This window comes from Gasterosteus aculeatus, chromosome 2 (assembly GCF_964276395.1).
Source record: "Gasterosteus aculeatus chromosome 2, fGasAcu3.hap1.1, whole genome shotgun sequence".
NCBI lineage: Eukaryota > Metazoa > Chordata > Actinopteri > Perciformes > Gasterosteidae > Gasterosteus > Gasterosteus aculeatus.
This window is the reverse complement of record NC_135689.1, coordinates 6,532,647-6,550,994: the sequence shown is the minus strand read 5'-3', so window position 1 is coordinate 6,550,994 and position 18,348 is coordinate 6,532,647. Positions and strand designations below refer to the sequence as shown.

General features: G+C 41.6%; 3 protein-coding genes across 7 annotated transcripts in view; 1 reads left to right on the top strand and 2 right to left on the bottom strand.

Moving 5' to 3' along the window:
- Positions 1-1,504: 1,504 nt before the first annotated feature.
- On the bottom strand, positions 1,505-7,391 carry ttpal (tocopherol (alpha) transfer protein-like). Of its 2 annotated transcripts, none has more exons than XM_040194100.2 (6): positions 7,299-7,391; positions 5,971-6,197; positions 4,632-4,875; positions 4,312-4,505; positions 3,798-3,908; positions 1,505-3,043 (listed from the first exon to the last, which is right to left on the bottom strand). In XM_040194100.2, exons 2-6 carry the CDS (start codon positions 6,178-6,180, stop codon positions 2,765-2,767), a joined length of 1,038 nt encoding a protein of 345 aa, XP_040050034.1. In that variant the 5' UTR covers positions 6,181-6,197; positions 7,299-7,391; the 3' UTR covers positions 1,505-2,764. The 2 variants fall into 2 exon arrangements, with proteins under 2 accessions (XP_040050034.1, XP_040050033.1); XM_040194099.2 differs by having other exon boundaries at positions 7,168-7,308.
- Positions 7,392-8,363: 972 nt separating this feature from the next.
- hnf4a (hepatocyte nuclear factor 4, alpha) overlaps positions 8,364-18,348 on the bottom strand; it is a 16,048-nt gene continuing 6,063 nt past the window's right edge. The window contains exons 1-10 of one of the 4 annotated variants that reach the window (XM_040194548.2): positions 13,705-13,861; positions 12,648-12,822; positions 12,070-12,164; positions 11,555-11,661; positions 11,316-11,471; positions 10,736-10,823; positions 10,491-10,643; positions 10,148-10,384; positions 9,871-9,993; positions 8,364-9,402 (exon numbers count right to left, since the gene is read on the bottom strand). In XM_040194548.2, coding sequence (XP_040050482.1) covers positions 9,260-9,402; positions 9,871-9,993; positions 10,148-10,384; positions 10,491-10,643; positions 10,736-10,823; positions 11,316-11,471; positions 11,555-11,661; positions 12,070-12,164; positions 12,648-12,822; positions 13,705-13,786 — 1,359 coding nt within the window. In that variant the 5' untranslated portion in view covers positions 13,787-13,861 and the 3' untranslated portion in view covers positions 8,364-9,259. Of the gene's footprint in view, positions 9,403-9,870; positions 9,994-10,147; positions 10,385-10,490; positions 10,644-10,735; positions 10,824-11,315; positions 11,472-11,554; positions 11,662-12,069; positions 12,165-12,647; positions 12,823-12,971; positions 12,997-13,698; positions 13,862-18,348 lie in introns of those variants that run through there. The other 3 variants (XM_040194547.2, XM_040194550.2, XM_040194549.2) reach the window with 3 other exon arrangements.
- The window catches only part of fitm2 (fat storage inducing transmembrane protein 2), a 14,356-nt gene continuing 12,901 nt past the window's right edge, over positions 16,894-18,348 (top strand). The window contains exon 1 of the mRNA XM_040194560.2: positions 16,894-17,466. The gene's annotated coding sequence lies outside the window, so the exon portion shown is untranslated. The remainder of the gene's footprint in view (positions 17,467-18,348) is intronic.

Below are 18,348 nucleotides of genomic sequence, written 5' to 3'. Positions count from 1 at the left end.
CAAACACACACCATCAAACACAGCATCAAACACACACCATCAAACACACACCATCAAACACACAGCATCAAACACACACCAACAAACACAACCCATCAAACACACACCATCTCACACACACCATCAAACACACACCATCTCACACACACCATCAAACACACACCATCAAAACACACCATCAAACACACACTATCAAAACACACCAACAAACACACATCATCAAACACAGCATCAAACACACACCAATAAACACAACCCATCAAACACACACCATCAAACACACACCATCAAACACACACCATCAAACACACACCATCTCACACACACCATCAAAACACACCATCAAACACACACCAACAAACACACACCATCAAACACACACCAACAAACACACACCATCTCACACACACCATCAAACACACCACATGTCTGCTTGTTGTGTCCTTTGTGTGACTGTAGTCGTATTGAGACACACGTCAAACCGGCAGACGCCCCCTCTGGGGGATTCCTCGGATCTCTCTTCAGTGTCCTACGTGAGTATTCAGATTATTTAAGTAAAACATCCAATCATCAGCTAGCTTTTAACTACTTCTGATTGAGTTTTCTCCAGTAATTCATTTTTTTTGTTAAGTGGTACCGTGAAAATCTATTTATTGTCCAACTACCTGTTCTACCTGCCCCTTTGTTTGAGCTGACATTTTTTCTTTACTTTTTGCTTTGTTATGAACTCACATCACATGTGAGTGTGCAGCACAAAAAGCTACTTTGCAAAATGAATGTCATGGAAACAGCATTTTTAACAGACGAACAATAGCCAACAGTGTAGGCTGTGTGAAGTAAGAAGAAAAGATTTGAAGTCTCATTAATGGTGCAGAAATAAGTGCTCTTTGTGAATGTTCCAGAAAGAATAGATGGAAACCTGCAGGCTCACATATGCCAAAGTCATTTCACTTTGACCGTGGGACACAGCTACACGATAACAACAACAGTATAATTGTTATTGCCACTTTTTGGCCTAATCCTGAATCCCATGTTAACCACAAACAACCTCATGAAAACACAAGTATGCTTCAGGTTGACAGGCTTGATAAGATAAAAGTATTTATTTTCTTTGCATTTACTGTCAGTACTAATTTTATATACGTTATACTTTAACTCCTTTTTAAGCTTTTAAGAATTTAGTACTTCTATTGAAGTACACTTAAATGCAAGCCTTTTTTAATGTATATGTTATTGTACTTTTTCATTACTTTTTACCACACCGTCATGCTGTGATCATCATGCACCAATTACCAAATACAAATTCTACCTCCTTAAACCTTTTCTGGTTTTAAAATAATTAAATTTTAAACCCTTGTATTACTACTTCTCAACAAGTGTCCCTGTGTGGACCCACGTATGAAGCAAAAGTGCAAAGTGTTGCAATTATGTTGTGAAAATGCCCTCAACTTCTGCAGAGAGCATGCAGCACACCACCAAACAAGACATACAAAAGAGACCGTTCTCCATCCGAGATTTTCTTTACTATCGACAATATTGACCTGCAACACAAAACTGCTAGCTGAAGACATGCGTAAAATAAAACTATTGAAACTAGCGTCGTGCTACTGCGAGAACACAGATCTAATATTGCACGTTTCTGTACATGGCCTGTGGGGAAGTTTGGCAAATCAGAGGTCCGTAAAATAAGGACTAAACTAAATCTACTCCTCAGGCGACTCCTGTGATCGTCGATGGGCTGAGTGATAAAACACAAGGTAGAAAAAACATAAGGCAGATTATCCAAAATGAAAAAAAATGACCCTAGTAAAAGTAAATTCATTTTAGTGAAAAAACTGAAGCATAAACTAAAAGGTCCTAAAATACTGTGCAAAGAATGAGGGGGAAAAAAAACATTCCTGTCTGTAGAGTAATTTTTTTCCCCCCTCACAGTCAAAGCAGCCATCTACTCTCTCGACAATGAAGTACATACACGCTTTTGTAAGACAAGCCCTGATGATAATAATACACACAGATATTGCTTTGGTACAGACACATATTGTTACGTAGGGAACATCCACAGTTTAAGGCAATGCATTAGACGGTTACATTACACACACACACACACACACACACACACACGGTCTCAGTTTATCGTGTTGGGTTGTTAACAGTGCAAACAGACAGCGTTTGAGAAACGATTTTTGAAATTTTGAAAATGTATATTAAATTTAGCATTTTCTGTGACTTAAAACAGTACATACAGTTTTTTCTTGCTGTAATCATCCTGCTAGGAGGTCGCTGCCGAGCAGGCCGGGAGACAAATTGAGTTCCTGTTCTGCATAAAAAAGCCTCAGTTAGCCAATTCAAGCTGGTATCAGGAAAATCATATTTAGCTTCAGCTAAAGAAAAACAAAACCAGAACGGTGAAAGAGATCCTTCAAAAAGCCCAAGATGGACAAGAATATTCATTGGTCATAACCTACGTCAATGTACATGTGGGTGCTGGATATTCCAAAATGTGACCGTTATCCTTTAAAGTACCACTAAAGACCAAACGTGCATTGGCTCGAGTCGTGGGCCTCGTCGCCTGAGCCTGCAGCCGTCTTGGAACCATGACTGAATGCTGTGCTGCGTGTAAGCTGCAGAAGACTACACACCTATAGCAGTGCTGCTTGTTAGTAAAATAAATCATGTGTACTATTGGCAACTTGCCCCGTAAAAGTCTACACACTTGTTTCAAATGAAACAGTCCACTCGGCGATGGGGGGGAGGGAGGCGTGCATCAGTAACAGTAGTAGAGTTGGGAGCGGAGCCCCCGGAAGGCGTCGTCGTCCTGCCCGCTGGCCTGGCGCCCTTCAAAAAGCATGGAGTCCGGCAGCACCACCCCCTCTAGTGGATCCGGCTGGCAGAACTCCACTACGAACTCCTCCTCGCAGTCCAGGAGCACCCGCGACCACGGAGACAAGTCCAGTTGGCCCGCCGTGCCGCCGTACTCCTCCGGGAGGACGGAGCGCGGGACGTTCCGGTGCAGGGAGCGCAGGTCGGAGCCGTGGAGGATGTACTGCGGGAAGGAGGAAGACGAGGAAGACATGGTCATCTGCTTCGTTATTTAAAGTGGAAAAAAATGATCAATCAATTTCATGACGCGTCATAGAAGGTGTCAGTGACAGTAATGAACCCACGAAGAATGATGACCCAACTCTGCCGTGTCCCTTCAGTACACGCAGGTTCTCTCAGTTCAGTGCTTTGTTTTTATAGCCCACAGCTATAATTATTTGGCCCACTCCCAGCGCAGCTTTCAACCGCAGTGGGCAGCAGTTTTCAGTAGGAAAGCTTAAAATATAGCATCTGCTCAGCAGCCCAAAAAAAAGTCAGTAGCTTTATGGAACATATTGGAGTATTCATCAGCTAAAACAAGGGACAAATTATTTAAAAAGAGAGCTAGTGTGGCTGTTTCTGCTGATCGTGTGAATAAACGCTGTGATAACACCGTTGCCATTTTGTTAAATTAAAAAAGGGCGACGACAGCTCCGCACCCCCCCCTTCTCTCCCTCATCATTCTCCCCACATAAATAAACTGTTACTGTTTAAGTTTTAATTAAGACAAAGGAAGCCGTCTATTGTGTATTGTCTATTGTGCATATCGGTGGTTTGCGTTCATCCCCCTGAAAAGAAAATGCTCGGCCTTCATTTTCCCAGATGGAAAAAAAGACCATTATTCGAGAGCAGAAGCTGCAGATAAGGGAGGTACACGATATAAATAGTTCTTTGTTTAAAACAAAAGAGTCGAGAGATAATTCAAGGACAATAGTTACCCTCTCTGCCATCTTCTCCTTCAGAAAGGGCTTAATGATAGCAAAGATTCCTTTGAAAATCCTAGGCTCGTTTATTATGTTAACAGCCTTAATTCTGATTGGAAATCCATCCTGTGAACGAGAAGGGAAACTGCACTCAGAACAGTTCAATTGGTCCTTGTCAAACATTTCAAATGTGTTGTGTTACTCGTATGAAAGAGCCATTGTTGTAAAGACAAGGATCATTTTCTCAAATGTCTTAACATAGTCAGGCATATTTATTGCTGTGTCACAACACAGAAAAAACATTTTGAGATTATGCGCAAATAAATATATAAATATGTATATAAAATATAATAGACAGAGAGAGATACATGCTTTGTAAGTGGTAAAACCTATAAAATTTGCGTATCAAACACTTGTTCTCTCTACTGTACACTGAATACCTCAAACACATATCATGGAAATTACAGGAATTTTCTAATTTCATTTTAAAATTCATCAGATTATTAGATAATCGAGTCTTTGTTTTTACCTGGAGGATGCTCACAACCTTTTTGGCTAGAAACGGGCCTGGATTGGAAGCTTGCGACATGCCCACTCCGCTGTAGTCGGCCAAAATCACAATACCGTTCACCTGCGTCTCCTCCGGCTGGATCAGCTTCTCCAGAGTCAAATAAATGGCCCTCACGTTGTCGACAAACGGATAATCATTGGGTTTCCATTTTCCTGTAAAAGGAGACGAGTTTAGTAATAAGACATCATGGCTCAAGTCCATTCTGGAAGAATTAGTTAAACAAAAAGTACTAATCTAAAACTACTGAATTCGTCCATAAAGATCAAGCCGATCGGCACCTGGTCGCAGAGAGAGGATGTATCTCCCGTCGGGGTCCGGCTGTGGCAGCACCGTGAGGAAGCCCAGGTCCAGGACGTGTTTCACTGTGGATGGCTTCAGGTCCTTGAAGACTTCCGGCCAAGCCTTACGGCCAGCGTGGTAGTTGAGCAGCAGCTGCAGAGCTCGGTCGTAGTCAAACTTCCTGGCCCGCAGGAAGCGCAAGAGAAAGCCGTCGTCCAAGCGCGTCCTGAGATTGGGCTGCTCCTGCAGAGTGAGGGGATGAGAATAAAAGCTCAGGCTTGGTAAACATGGCACGACCAGTAAGGAAAAGGGCGACCAGACAAAATTATGCCATTCTGGTGATATTTTAGCTTTGTAATTTTGCAAAAGCCCAAAATAACAACAATGTCCTACTAAATTAGCATCTGTGTATCGAATGCCAGATGCATCGTATTATTCTGTGCCATAGAGCTCCATTGAGTCACCGTGAGGTCCTTGATAACAATCAACATTGAGCAATGAATTGTTTTGAGTTCCATAAAACGCCTTGCTGCCAAAAATATGTCTCATGCGGAAAATTGTACCAAACAGTTGCACATTCACTCCTGCTTGCAATATGAGTGCCAAAGGCTGTATTACAACATTGCTCAGCCATAGGACCAAGTTGGCTTGGGCCTGACAGCAAACGGCTAGTGATGCCAGAAAGCTCTTCAGACAGTCTTTTACTAAAACATGTTTAAATGCATTCATTATGAGGTCTATTTCTCTCATACTCCAAACACCTGTATTAATCCTCCGAAACGCTCTGCATTAGTCAATGTCAACAGATTTGTGTTGCTAAGCAACAGCTCAGGACCATCGTTACCCCCCATGCCACCTGATGTTATTCACATAGACTCCAACTGGAAAAAAGGACTGAAACACATTGAGAATGTTTCAGCTTAAAACTATGAAATGCTCTTTACCTTTTAGAGTTGCAACGTCACAACCGTGCAAAAATCCTGACAGCTTTTTGGAATACAGGCTGTGTGTGTGTTTCAGTACGTTTATACTGATTACGCAACAGCTACTGTATATGCTCTTTTAAAATGAAAATCAAACTTCTTGGAATATTGGTTCAGTGTAGGTTATTAATTTGAATATATTTTCAGTGTACATTTTTGTAAGTGTATACAGCGTTTAAAGTAGTTATATTGTACAGCGTTGGCTTCTTATTTACCTCCTCCATTAAATATAGTTCCAAACTCTCATATGTACAAAAAAAATATGTAATCTGAGAGTTTGAGAAGCTTGTAGGGATGATGTGTACTAAACTGTCCTTTTTTGTCCTGCATTATATATAACTAGATCGTTTGATACCTTAAGTATCATGTCTCTCAGTGCTTGGACATCCCGCAGACGCCACTCTGGCTTCTCCTGAAGCTCCTCGCGGGCCTTGTGCACCAGCTCAGGGGTCAGGGTGCAAGAATACATGGGTGGAGGAGGTCCAGGGAACCAGCTGTGCCCTGCTGCTGCTGATGGGTCCACTGTAGGAGACCTGAGATCGATGGACTCATGCTGATCATCCATGGACTGACTGGGCGAGCCTGTTTGACCAGAAGCACACAGGAGGGACAAGAGAGAGACAATAAAAACACAAACAGACATCAGCTGCCGTTTAAGTCACTGTAGTAAGATGCCACTTGCAAAGACCACATACAAACATAAAAATTAAATATGATGAATTATTATTTTAACTGTCGAGCATTAAAAATGCAAAGACCCACTTCAAACTGAAGATAATTAAAGGACATGTGCAGAAAATCTCCACCTGTTGCTTGACGTAAACCTTTGAATGCAGCACATTGCTTTCATTAGAAAGAAAGTAAATGAAAGTGGTTAATATGTCACACTACTTAGTTGTAACATGTTTTCATGTAAAAAATTCAACTTTTAGATTCCCAATATGTAGATTCTGTTTGGACAACTGAGCTGTCCATGACCCCATTAGTGTGAACGGTCTGCTGGTAAAATCATTCTCAAAATCTGAATCCCTCACTGACACTAACTTGCAGCCTGTGCTTATTTTGCAAGAGAATCTTTCTAGTTATTAATTTCCTTGCAAAAAGGTAAACAATTCGAGTTGTAATGGCCGAGTGGCGCACACACCCTATTTAATGCATTCAATAAATCAGCCCCGGTCAGCCTACTGCAGACGATACATGCGAGTCAGTGGAGCCCTAAAGTCACGCCCTGCTGCTCCACACTTTGTCCAAATGGAGCTCGAATGAGTAGTTCTCGAGGTGTGCAGAGAAAACACAGCGGAGATTCCTGCATAAATGCGATTATGCGCTTTCCATCACTGCACACACATAGTTTGCATCCATCAAGATCACTAAAACAACATATGTTGGGAATAAAACGTTCCCAGGTAGATCATTGACACCAAAAACATGCCAACTGTGTGTATTGGTTAAAGATTGAGTCGGATCCTAAATCTGCACTGACTGGATAATATAATCTGATCCCAAGCAGAAACGAATCGAAAGCACTCAGAATGACGACTGAATTACCAACCTAGAAATGCTTTCCCCTTGAAGCACCTAGAACACACATGAACGCCTTTTTATGAGCATGTTTTTAGCAAGAGCTAAAAATGTTATTCAGAATCCGCCACGACCAGAAAAGTGTCAAAAATCACAACTGACCTGTCAGGAAAATCCCTTTTCCGGGTTAGGAGATGGCGCTTCCTTATTGGCTCTCCGGAGAGCACGTGACACTCTGTTGATGCGCCAGAGAGGTTGCGTTCTGCGTCAGTTGATTTTATGGCAATGCTGCGTTCAGATGTCCCTCGTAATCCAGGCACTCCAATTAAAAAAATAAACAAACAACTGACTAACTAACGTGGCAATATTTTACTGGGTAAACCCAAACATCATTCCACAACTCCTATGTGGAGTTTTTTTTTGCAGGGATTCGATGCAAATGAACTTCAAAAAACAACTTACTTGTTCGCTCACTATTGAATGCTATTTTTAACGTAGATCACAGCATAAGTACCATGTCACCGACAGCACATTGTGGCAACAAAGTCACCCCAAAAATGTATTCTCATTTTGGCTAGTGCTATAGGGAGTTGTATTCCCTGCATTACATTAAGATATTTACCCATGAAGTTAAAATCTTCAAGTTAGTTTTAGTTTACATTCATTTGAGTGAGTGTCATACTGTTGATATGGTATTAACGTGGTATTAACGTCGCTACAACGCTAGATGGCAGAGTTTGCCTTGTTAAACCTGCATTCCTGTCACTAAATATTACGTATTCCTTTTATTCGGTCTGGCAGGTTTTCAATTTCAAAATTTAAAATTAATTCTTTGAATTATATTAACTAAAGGATTCATCTGTACTGTTTGGTTGTTTTGATGTTGTTTTGTAGGTCAAACACCAGGACAATTTATGTGTGCTAACCAAAGCACATTATCTCTATCTATAGACTTATTCTACTGGAATGTAGAAACAAATCCATGACATGTCAAATCTCTCTCTCTCTCTCTTGAATCCGTGTTATCTATAATGATTTTATGGCACTTTATCAGCCTGAAGCAACATGTTGCATTAAGCTATCAGTGAACAAGCAGTACTGCCACGTTGGAGCCTTTTTTCACTCCAGAGACTCCAACGGGTCGGATTTGTTTCTTAGGTAGTCAGAGAATGTGCAAACTTCATTCATTCCTCAGAAAATCATAGATTGTCTACAGGAAATGCAATGTAAAAATAGATCTTGAAATTTATTCATTCATCTTCACATTGTGAGGCAAAATATTGCCTTTTTGTAAGGCAGTTCAGGTTACAAGACACACTTTTTAAGACAATTTATTCCATTAGTTAAAACTTGTCAAAGTACTAAACAAAAAATATAATATATATATATATATTAAAAAAAGAAATACAACATATTATTGGGAAACTTCCTCAGCGTGCTTGTGACTTTTATAAAGTGGCACTACAAGGTTTTTGGTGTAAATTTTAACATGTTCAATTTAGCTTCTGTAATATGTATTTTCCAATGTGTTCAACAACATATAATCTTTTGGTTTTCACCATGTGTTTAACAGCTGAACTCGGGATTTCTGTCAGCTTTCATACACACTTCCTGACTGAAAGTTGATATAATTTTATCCCTAATAACCATAACATGAAATACTGTGCAACACTAAATACATTACAATGCAAGGCCTGTTGTAACATTCATAAAATACTGACATGACCACACCGCCATGTCAAAAATGAGCCTTACTGCACACACTGAGGACATTGGAAAATAAGTGATGTTACCCAATAAAAAAACTACATATATACAACAATGTACGTCGGCCTACATGTTAGCTGTGCAGAACAACAGTATGTGTGGATAGTTTGGATATTATTCATTTTGTCTGTCTTCTGCTGAGCTGTGGTTTAACTGCTGCTGCGTGTTGTGAACAAATATCCCTGAAGATCAACAGCAATCTGCAGCGGACTAATTTAACTTATGTTCTTTATATTTAGCAACTTTATTGTTCCAGTCAAGTTAACAGCTTTAATGCTGTTTATGTATGACAATACACATATAGACCCTGGATTAACACAATAAAAAAAAAGAAGGAATAATATTTCAGGGGATTGTTAAACGGCCTCCTGCTTTGTAATAGTAGGCTGAAGGATGGAGGTCGGCTGCTTGGGCACCATGGCTATGACCCCCTGAGCCAGTTTATAATGTTCTGAGCTGGAGGCAGTAGGTGGAGATGGGATCGGGCTTTCGGGAGTGGCTGAAAAGTTGAACACAAATAGGAGCAAGTTAGAGCATAATTAGATGTATATTTACTATTCTGTCTTGGGGCAAAACAATTTTAAAATGACGAATAAGCAGTTTTGTGAAATTTCTCAAAGCATTAAACATGTTAAGAAAGAATAACAGAAGTTCCCTTTGACAAAATAAGCCAGATTAGTTTCCATAAAGAATTTAGAGGATTATTCTGCCAAGCCTGTTTGTCCTTCCAGCTACCTGACTAGGCTGCACATGAAGCTGGGTGAGGGAAATTGGAACATCACTCTTTATCAGCGTATGATTGATTTCACTTCACTTAGATTCATTATTCCGATTAATAATTGACCTTGGGCCCAGTTTTCCCATTGCATGTGACAATGGAGGAGCCTTAGCATTTAAGCTAAATACAGAGAATCGGATCTTCATGCCACAACAATTGTTGTCCTCATTTGTCGTTTTTTGCACTTACAGATTTGACCGTTATGGATCGGCGTCGGGATGTTGCTGCTCACTATAACATTGGTGCTGAGGTGCTCTTGAACCAGGTGAGGGTGCAGAGAGTGAGGTGCATGTGGAGCCTCATTGGCAGAACCTGGGAGAGAAAACACACAAAAATTGTCTTAATTCTGACTATCCACAAAAGACAATATTGTCTATATTCTGAATTCACATGGATACTGCATTTCTCCCCAGAGCCTTTAGGATCAGACGTCTCGGTGAGTGCTCAGTTATCTGAAAGAGCTCACCTCCAAGAAGCATTTCTTGTAGCAGGTTGTCAATCTTTGCCATGCCAAAGAGCTTGACAAACTGGATCTGCTCGATCATTTGCCAGGTGATGCTCTGTAGCGTCGGCAGCAGCAGCAGCAGCTCCCCGAAGCGGCCCCGGGAGTCGTACTGCCTGTCATTGATGTAGTCTTCCAAGCTGACCTGGACCTGGTATCGCATCCGCTTGATTTTTCCCGGGTCACTCAGACCTTTAGCGTCTGTCAGCAAATAAAAGCAGGTGTTGCGTTTTAAGGAGTCAAAAAACGTTTTTATCTGTGTGCAGCGTGTACTTTTCAGTGATGTGTTTGTCGCCTCAAATTGTACCTGGGTCAAAGAAAACTATGGCTTTCAAGCAGGCGTATTCATTGTCGTCTATCTGAAGCTCCTGGAAGGGGAGAACCAGTTCATCCAGGATTCTCACAGCCACCCTGCCGACCTCCAACTCCGGGCAGTTTCTGGGAATGATGTGGTCATTTCCTGCAAGAGTGTCACATTTTGTGGTTTAGTGCAGGTTGGGACAAGGCTTCTTGTAGCAAAAAAAAACAAACGACTTTATATGTCAGTTTTACCTAATAGGAGGATGTCTTTGTACAGCATCGACCTCTTTGCGACGCCAAGCAGAAGGTGCTCTCCAGCATGAGCTCGCAGCAACGCCACCTGCAATGCAGTGAATTCATTGACTCGTCAGCTGTGTGACAATAACTTTGCATTCATTAGAACGTTTTTGCGCTGAGCAGATCTACTCCTTTTTAAAAAACAAGTCTAGTTTGAAGCTTTCTGTGAGTGAAAAATCCCAGAGGAAGACACTGACTCCTTTACTGATATAACATCAGCAAATCAGTTACCAAGGCCTGGTGATCACATTGTTAATGATTCAGCACTTTTTTATAGGTGGGATATAACTTTAAAAACAGCTCATCATGTTCTAACTCAAAATATAAGAGTATGTAACCCCTCTGAGTTTGAGGTTTAAAGTAAAACAACGTTTCCTTCACGCATCACCTATATCTAAACTATTAGGGGTTTATTTAGGAGGAAAACCTCCTCATAGTACTCCTGCGGCCCACGCTGTGGTCTTCGGCTAACTGGTAGATGAGTGACCAGTGTCTACACAACTATGTGCACACTGTGTCTGCCCGTGAGTCTTACCTGGTCATCCAGGGGCAGGTCACAGAAGGCTGGGATGTACTTGGCCCACTCCACCAAGACCAACAGCTGTTGCTTCATGGACTCACACACGTCCGTGATTGCGGCGATCTTTTTGGCCCTTATGTCGCCGTTCAGTATCGGAGCCGGCGAGGTGATCTGCGCGTGCAGATGTGGGGTCATTTAACGCCTCCTTACAAGTGATTAATCACAGTTAGATGTGATGATTTCAAACGCCTTACCTGTCTCGACAGCACGTCTGCCTGGATGAGTGCGTTGATGGATGGTAAACTGCTGTCTTCGTAGCTGGATCTCCTGGTGCTGATTCTGTCTCTTTCATTCTGCACAGCTAAAAACACACATCATTCATTCATGGTGTCATCGCTGCTGCAGAAATATTCAGAGGAAAATGTTTGCTTTGTCGCAAGTAAGGAATATATGACAAATATGCCAAATATAGTCTGTCCTCGTCTTCGGCGAGACGTCTACGTCTTCCAAGGCTGTCATGTTTATCAGTATATGGCTATTATTGCCCGGAAATGTTTGCTCAGCATAAGCTGGTTAGAGACTTCAGCGCTTTACCGAGTGAACATTAACAAAGTACTACTCCCGTGGGTGTCGCAACACGTCGATTCAGTGGGGACGGCTCACACTCTGGCAGTGCTTTGCTGATGAAAAGGGAAAATTCTCTTTTTTGTTTTTTACAAAAACATATAGATTCCCTCTGTGTACTTTAAAATCACAAAACGGATCCCACCTTCTTTCTTCATGCCGGCCCTGAAGCATTTCTTCAGTCTGCAGTATCTGCATTGATTTCGCTTGTCTTTGTCTACGATGCATTGTCTGTTGAACCTGGAAAATGAGTGGATCGAGTTAGTTAGTCATTGAACCATAAATGACACTTGAATGCGATTAAAGCTGCAATAATCAGTTGATTGATTGAAAGTAAATTAATTCAATTAAAACTATTTCTATGATGGAGGAACTGTTTAGATATTTTTTCAAACAAAAGTTTCTTCCTAGCAGACTGCACATCTTGCTTGCTTGATTTTAGACAAACAAAACCCACTTTTGAAGTCAGCTTGACCTGTGGACAGCTATCTCTCACTATTCGGACATTTCATACGAAAGAATGATGAATCCATCGCTCAAAGAAAAGGGCCTGTAGCTCAGCAGCCCAAGACGCCATTCTGCTCTTTTATTGAAACAAACAACAAGGTCGTGTTCTTTTTGCGTCCCTTTCACTCACTCAAACAGCCGCCCCCCACTGGCGGGGCAACTCGAGCAACGCTTTGCCTCAGTAGAAATATCACACGGTCGCAGATCCGTCCTCACCTGCACGAGTACATGTGGTTTTTGCGAACGCTGCGTCTGAAGAAGCCCTTGCAGCCGTCACAGCTGGAGGCCCCGTAGTGTTTGCCGGTGGCTCTGTCTCCACATATGGCGCACAGGCTGCCGGCCCCGAGGTGGCCGGTAGCATTCATGTTGGGGCTCTCAGTCGGTGAGGAGTCTGAGAACACACACAGGGCGAGACAAACAGACGGCAAATCATCAGTTTTTAGTTTTCATGAAAAGCGACAGAATGGATATTCGCTTCAGCTCCATTGGCGGCTGATCAAATCCAGCATTCGTGTTCGTGAACCTGCAAAGGTCTGTTACCTGCCTGAGCAACTCAGACACAGCCAGCAGAGCGTAAATGAGGTCGGCTTGATTGCCTCTAAAAAAAGGGCAATCACTGGAGACAGTCTTCTTTTTTCTTGTCACAGTCTCACAGTTATCAGTCTTGGTCAATCAATCATCGAGACTGTCGTGCTATTGATGTGCGGCTGACTCGTAAGACATTGTTATGCGTTAATAATTGAGTGGAAACATGTAAGTGTCGTTCCCTGTGAAACGTTCGTTTTTTGAGTCTCGTCGGGAAATTTGAAATCAGGATCACAGCCAGATGTCATGGGAGACTGCATATACAAATACGTTGGTGTCATTTTGAACCCCTTCTTTTTCACTTTTCCACTCTGTGGGAAAAGACCGTTTGTAACAGGAGATGTGCGACCAAGATCCTCCAACTACTGCTTCATCGGAGGATACATGTCAATCCGCTGTAATCTATCTGACACCACGCCGCTCCCCAAGCTCAAACAGGTTCAAATAGCTACGACCAAAAGACCTGAACGCACGTCTCGTAAATCAAAGTCTCTCAAAGCTGAATGATTGTGCTTAAAAAAGACGAGCACTGCACCGGATCACCCCTCTGCGTGCAGATGGACGAATGACCCCTTTTTATCACTTCACGCCAGAACTCCCTCTGTCCTCTCCTGACCCGTTAAGTTTTAAATCAGTAAAAGTTTCAAAGTGCACCGCCAGAGTGTACATATAAATGACTCACCTGTACCTAAGGGGAGCATTTGCATGTTTTCGAACTCCAGAGTGGTGTAAGCCGGGTCCAGAGCCTCGCTGTAGTCTGCCATGTCCATGTCTGCCAGTGCTTTGGACGAAACAAATTCTCAACTACTTGACAGTGGGGCAGAAAGACTTGTCCAAGAAGCTAATGTGCCCCCCCCCCCCACCTCCATCCCTCATCCCCCTCAACCCCTCCTTCCCTTCCCACACCCCCCACACACCTCCACGAAGGGCCCCCCCACCCACCCTCTCCCCCGCCTCCCGCTTGCTTAACTCCGCCCAGTAACAAGGCAGCGCCCTGGCCCGGTTGAGTGTGATGGGGACCTACTGGTGTCACACAGGAGACCAGTGACTGACAGCAGAAAGCGCCTCCTTCTCCTCCTCCTCGTGTCTAACCAGACGGGAGGTGGAGTGTCGTTCTGCTTAATGGTTAACTAGCCCCTTCAATGTTGAATCACAGGGTTGTTTTTTTGAGCTTCTTTCGGGACGAGATAGCACAACTTTGATTTCTGACATCTCTCCTTGGTCTCTCTCTGGTCATTAATAGATAAAAAATTCTCCTCTCTGTGAGCTAAATCAGGTCAATCCTTTGCCAAATCACTGTCTGTCGCTTCAAAACAGCTCAATTTTACAGCCAGCAATTTCTGCAGCATGCTGTTATCACATGCACACCAATTTACAGCGTCCACATAAAGTTATAAAGCAACCAAGACCGAATGAAGGTGCAGCTCAGCTTTGAGTGTCTGCGAGGAGACAAGTGATAAGTTTATACTTTATACTTAACCAACATTTCAGAGGGAGAGATCACTACATTTATCTGAGAGCCATGACTTGATTTTGCAACATCTTCTCCTACATAAACGTCTGGACATTTTGCAGGTGAAGCAGAACTCTCAGGTGTTGAAAAATGAAACTGAACGAATTAGATATTAAGTTAAAATCTGAACTCGGATTTAGTAAAAAATTATACTAGAGCTTTGATGAATTGATGAATAAATATACATTTGGTTGCTCATTGTTTGACTAGAATTCAACAAACTCTCAGTAATTCCTCAATGCTGGATGCTAAAAGAGGTCATACCTGTTTTACATTATGATATAGCAGTTTATAAACCAATAGGTTACATTAGAATGCTTCTTACTTGCTTAAAGTACTTTCACAGTGTTATTGCTATAAGGCCAAACTTCCAATTGAGCAAACCCACTAGCCAGATCATATCCGTCATATTCACCCTCAGACCCACCTCCGTGTTTAATATGACGCTGGTAAATCTGAGTTAATTCCAGCATATTTAACAGAGGAAATAACTCTTAAAGCAAAGCGATGCCTTTATGTAAAAGAATTCATTGTTTGGGAAAAGGGCTGAGCCAAGAGCTCCACTCAACTTGTTGGAAGGGAGCTGCATTTTAAGGTGTATTTTGAAGAAATAAAAGAATCAAAGGATCATCTTCAGTATTATAATAGTAGTTATTTTCTGTAGCTCTTCATCATAAATATGTTTCAAAGCTTCGGTTGTAAATTCCTAAAACCCCCAAAAATTGTGTATTACAGTGATTACAAATCATTATAAATTATAATGGAACTCTATATAGTCTATATAGTTAAATGCGTGCATGTGTGTTCGTGTGTGCGTGTTTAGCAGAGAAATAGCCACAAACAAGTAGCATGAGGTTCAGTACATATTTTGTCCCAATTCATAAGGCACTACGGGATAAGCAGACAGTGGAGCACGTAGGGAATAATGTCAGTTTTCTAACACGTGTGACTTTTTTTAACACACTCCTGATTCCTGAATCTTATTTTTTTCAACAAAAAAAGAATTACGTGCTTGCGCAAAGTGTCCGCCTCCACATATCACACTGCAAACAGTGGTCTTGTATTTGAAGAGAAAGTGCCAGTACATAGCAGTAGGTCAACGATCCTGAGTTCAATTTGGACCTCAGAAGCAGTAAACCTCATGTGGGTGAACCTGTTAACCATACACCCAAACCTTACACTAATAAAATGATTTTACGCTCAGCGAGCAAACAGCATAATACTCCTTGATGATTATAATGACAACCCCCCCCCCCTCCCCCCTCCCCCTTAATCCCGTCAGAAACGTTAAAATAGAAGTGATCAACCTGTGATTCAACACATAGACACTATTCATTTCACTCATGGAAATAGATTAGTCGACCTCGGAATTTTTAACAACCTGATTAACTCAATCAGGCTTAATCAGTCACGATCAGAAAAAGATTAGCATCGTCTTTACACACTCACGGATCTGAGTATTCTGCATCAAACCCTGCAGCCCAGTGCGAGCGTGTTGTTTCACTTGTGTGTACAGAGGTCATGCATTACAACATTTCTTCATGTTCGATCCGTTTTGCTCGTCTGCAATGCCCATATTTGCTCAAGAAGTGTGCTGATTATTTCAAAGCAGTAAGCAGAGGGGGGAGGAGGGGCGGGGGGAGTCATGAATGAGTCACTCAGGGAAAATCTTATCTTCTGCGTCATTAAAGTGCTTTTTATCGCTGCTCCCATCTTAAATTTCTGTGAACTCCTCAAGGAACAGTCGTATATACGGTACTATAAAGTATAATCTGTGGTTATAGCTTTCTTAATCACAAACTGACAAACTGTTCTGATGTGTAAGGTGGAGACTCTCCCATTGTTTATCTGCATTTTGAGTTGGGGGTTCGTGTTTGCATACTGTACCTGCATTCCCTGCTGGATTGACCAAGAGGTTACGACATAAAAAGATCGAAACAGAATAAAGTTAAAGACACTGTATAATCTGTCCCCATATTTATGATACAAATCTGCAAATTGCTCAAGAGAGAACTTAATCGAAAATGTGTTTATAAATTGCTAGCCGGTCTAAATAAGTGCCTTTTTTCCCCCTTTATCCAGTTAGATTGACAGACTTTCTGGGGTAAAATATCAAAACAACAAAAGCACAGATTGCCATGAAAAAATGTGCAAAATGAGTGAAACCCATCAACCTCAGTGTAACGCCATTTAAAAGTTATTAGCAAATCGCTAACTCACTAAACTAACTATGGTGAACATGCTAGATATCAGTATGTTAGCATGCTGATGTTAGCATTTAGCTCAATGCACCACTAAAGCACCTAGACTTGAACCGTCTGCAAGAACAGATTTTAATGGCTGCAGCTTACAACAACTGCCTGACGTTTAGCTGTCAGATACCTGCTAAATACTGGCCGATCACAGCGCTGTCTTATAATCAGTCACCCAAACTCCTGCCCCGGGGCTAAAAGTCAAAGGATCGCTGAGACCTGATGTAACACTTGTGATTCTCCCCTTTGAAACTTCAGTTTGTGAACAAAGTCCTGTCTATCTTCTGAGTAGGAATCTCCGACCACTGGCCAAACTCCATTTGCAACCACAGCCTATTTGTACCTTCTCCTCAATGACTACATTTCATTTTCCGAGAGTCCGATCTCAAAGGCAGGCGGCAAGAAGGCAACGTGGTAAAAAAAAAAAGAAATCTAAACGACAGAAACCAGCAGCTGGGAGGAAAAGGGCCTGGAAGAGTAAATATGATGTGGAATCTACGCTGTCCGGGGACTTATTTTGTTTCTTTCTGAGAGAGCTGCAGCCCAGAGGAAATGTGAGTGTTTGTGAAGCACCATCCAGGAGCGTGATGATGTTGATAAGAGTAAAAACAGAAGGAGACAATGTGCCTGCTGCAGCATATTTGAGGCTGCTGCGCCGCTGTCCTGCAGTAGATGGAGGAGATAGGTGAGTAGAGTGTCATGGCAGAGACCTTGTCAACAGATAACTATCTGCAAATAACACCAGCTTATGCAAACCCCTGTGGCTGACTGCAGGAATATCATCAATATCATCTTTCTTTGCCATTACTTTCATCGCTTCCAACGACAATCATTCATTCCTTTTTGTCAAGATCACAATTTTTAATCCTTGCGTTACTGTAGTTTGTTTAGTATAATTGTGTAAGACGTTTCTCTTGCTTTTGTAGCGGAAATGTTTTTTGAACAGTTCTACTTAATAAGTTATTTTTCATTCTTGTCAAATAAAAACACATTATACATTTAAATCATCTTGGGAGGAGGTGGAAGGTGTTTTCAAATGAAGAATGTTATCAGGTTACCAAACAGAATAATAAGAATGAAATGTAAAAAAATGTATTGGTACCTCTTCAGTGGTTTAACCCGCCTCTTTAAGGGGATTTGTATCTGTGTTTGATAAAGATGATTACAATGAACAAAAAATGGAAAGACGTTGAAATAAACGGTTTTCTCTGAAAGAACAGAAGTGACATATTTTCCTCAGCCACGATCACTATTTATTCTCACAGTTCAAATAGACATCTAGGGCCTAGTCAGTATCTCGTTGTATTATTGGGTCATTCAAAACATTCAAAACGTAATTGTGCAGTTGTAGAAGGATTACACAACACTAAGATTTGTTAAGATGCGTTTGATATTATTTTCTGCTCTCCGTAACAATGAATTACAGTGCATTTCTTCATGTGAACTAACTTTTATGAAGCGCACAACCTTCTAGTTTTCATGCATAACTTTCATGCATCTTCATTATTAAGACCAAAATAGTCCCTAAACACATTTAATGTGTTATTCAAGCTGAAGACAATATTAT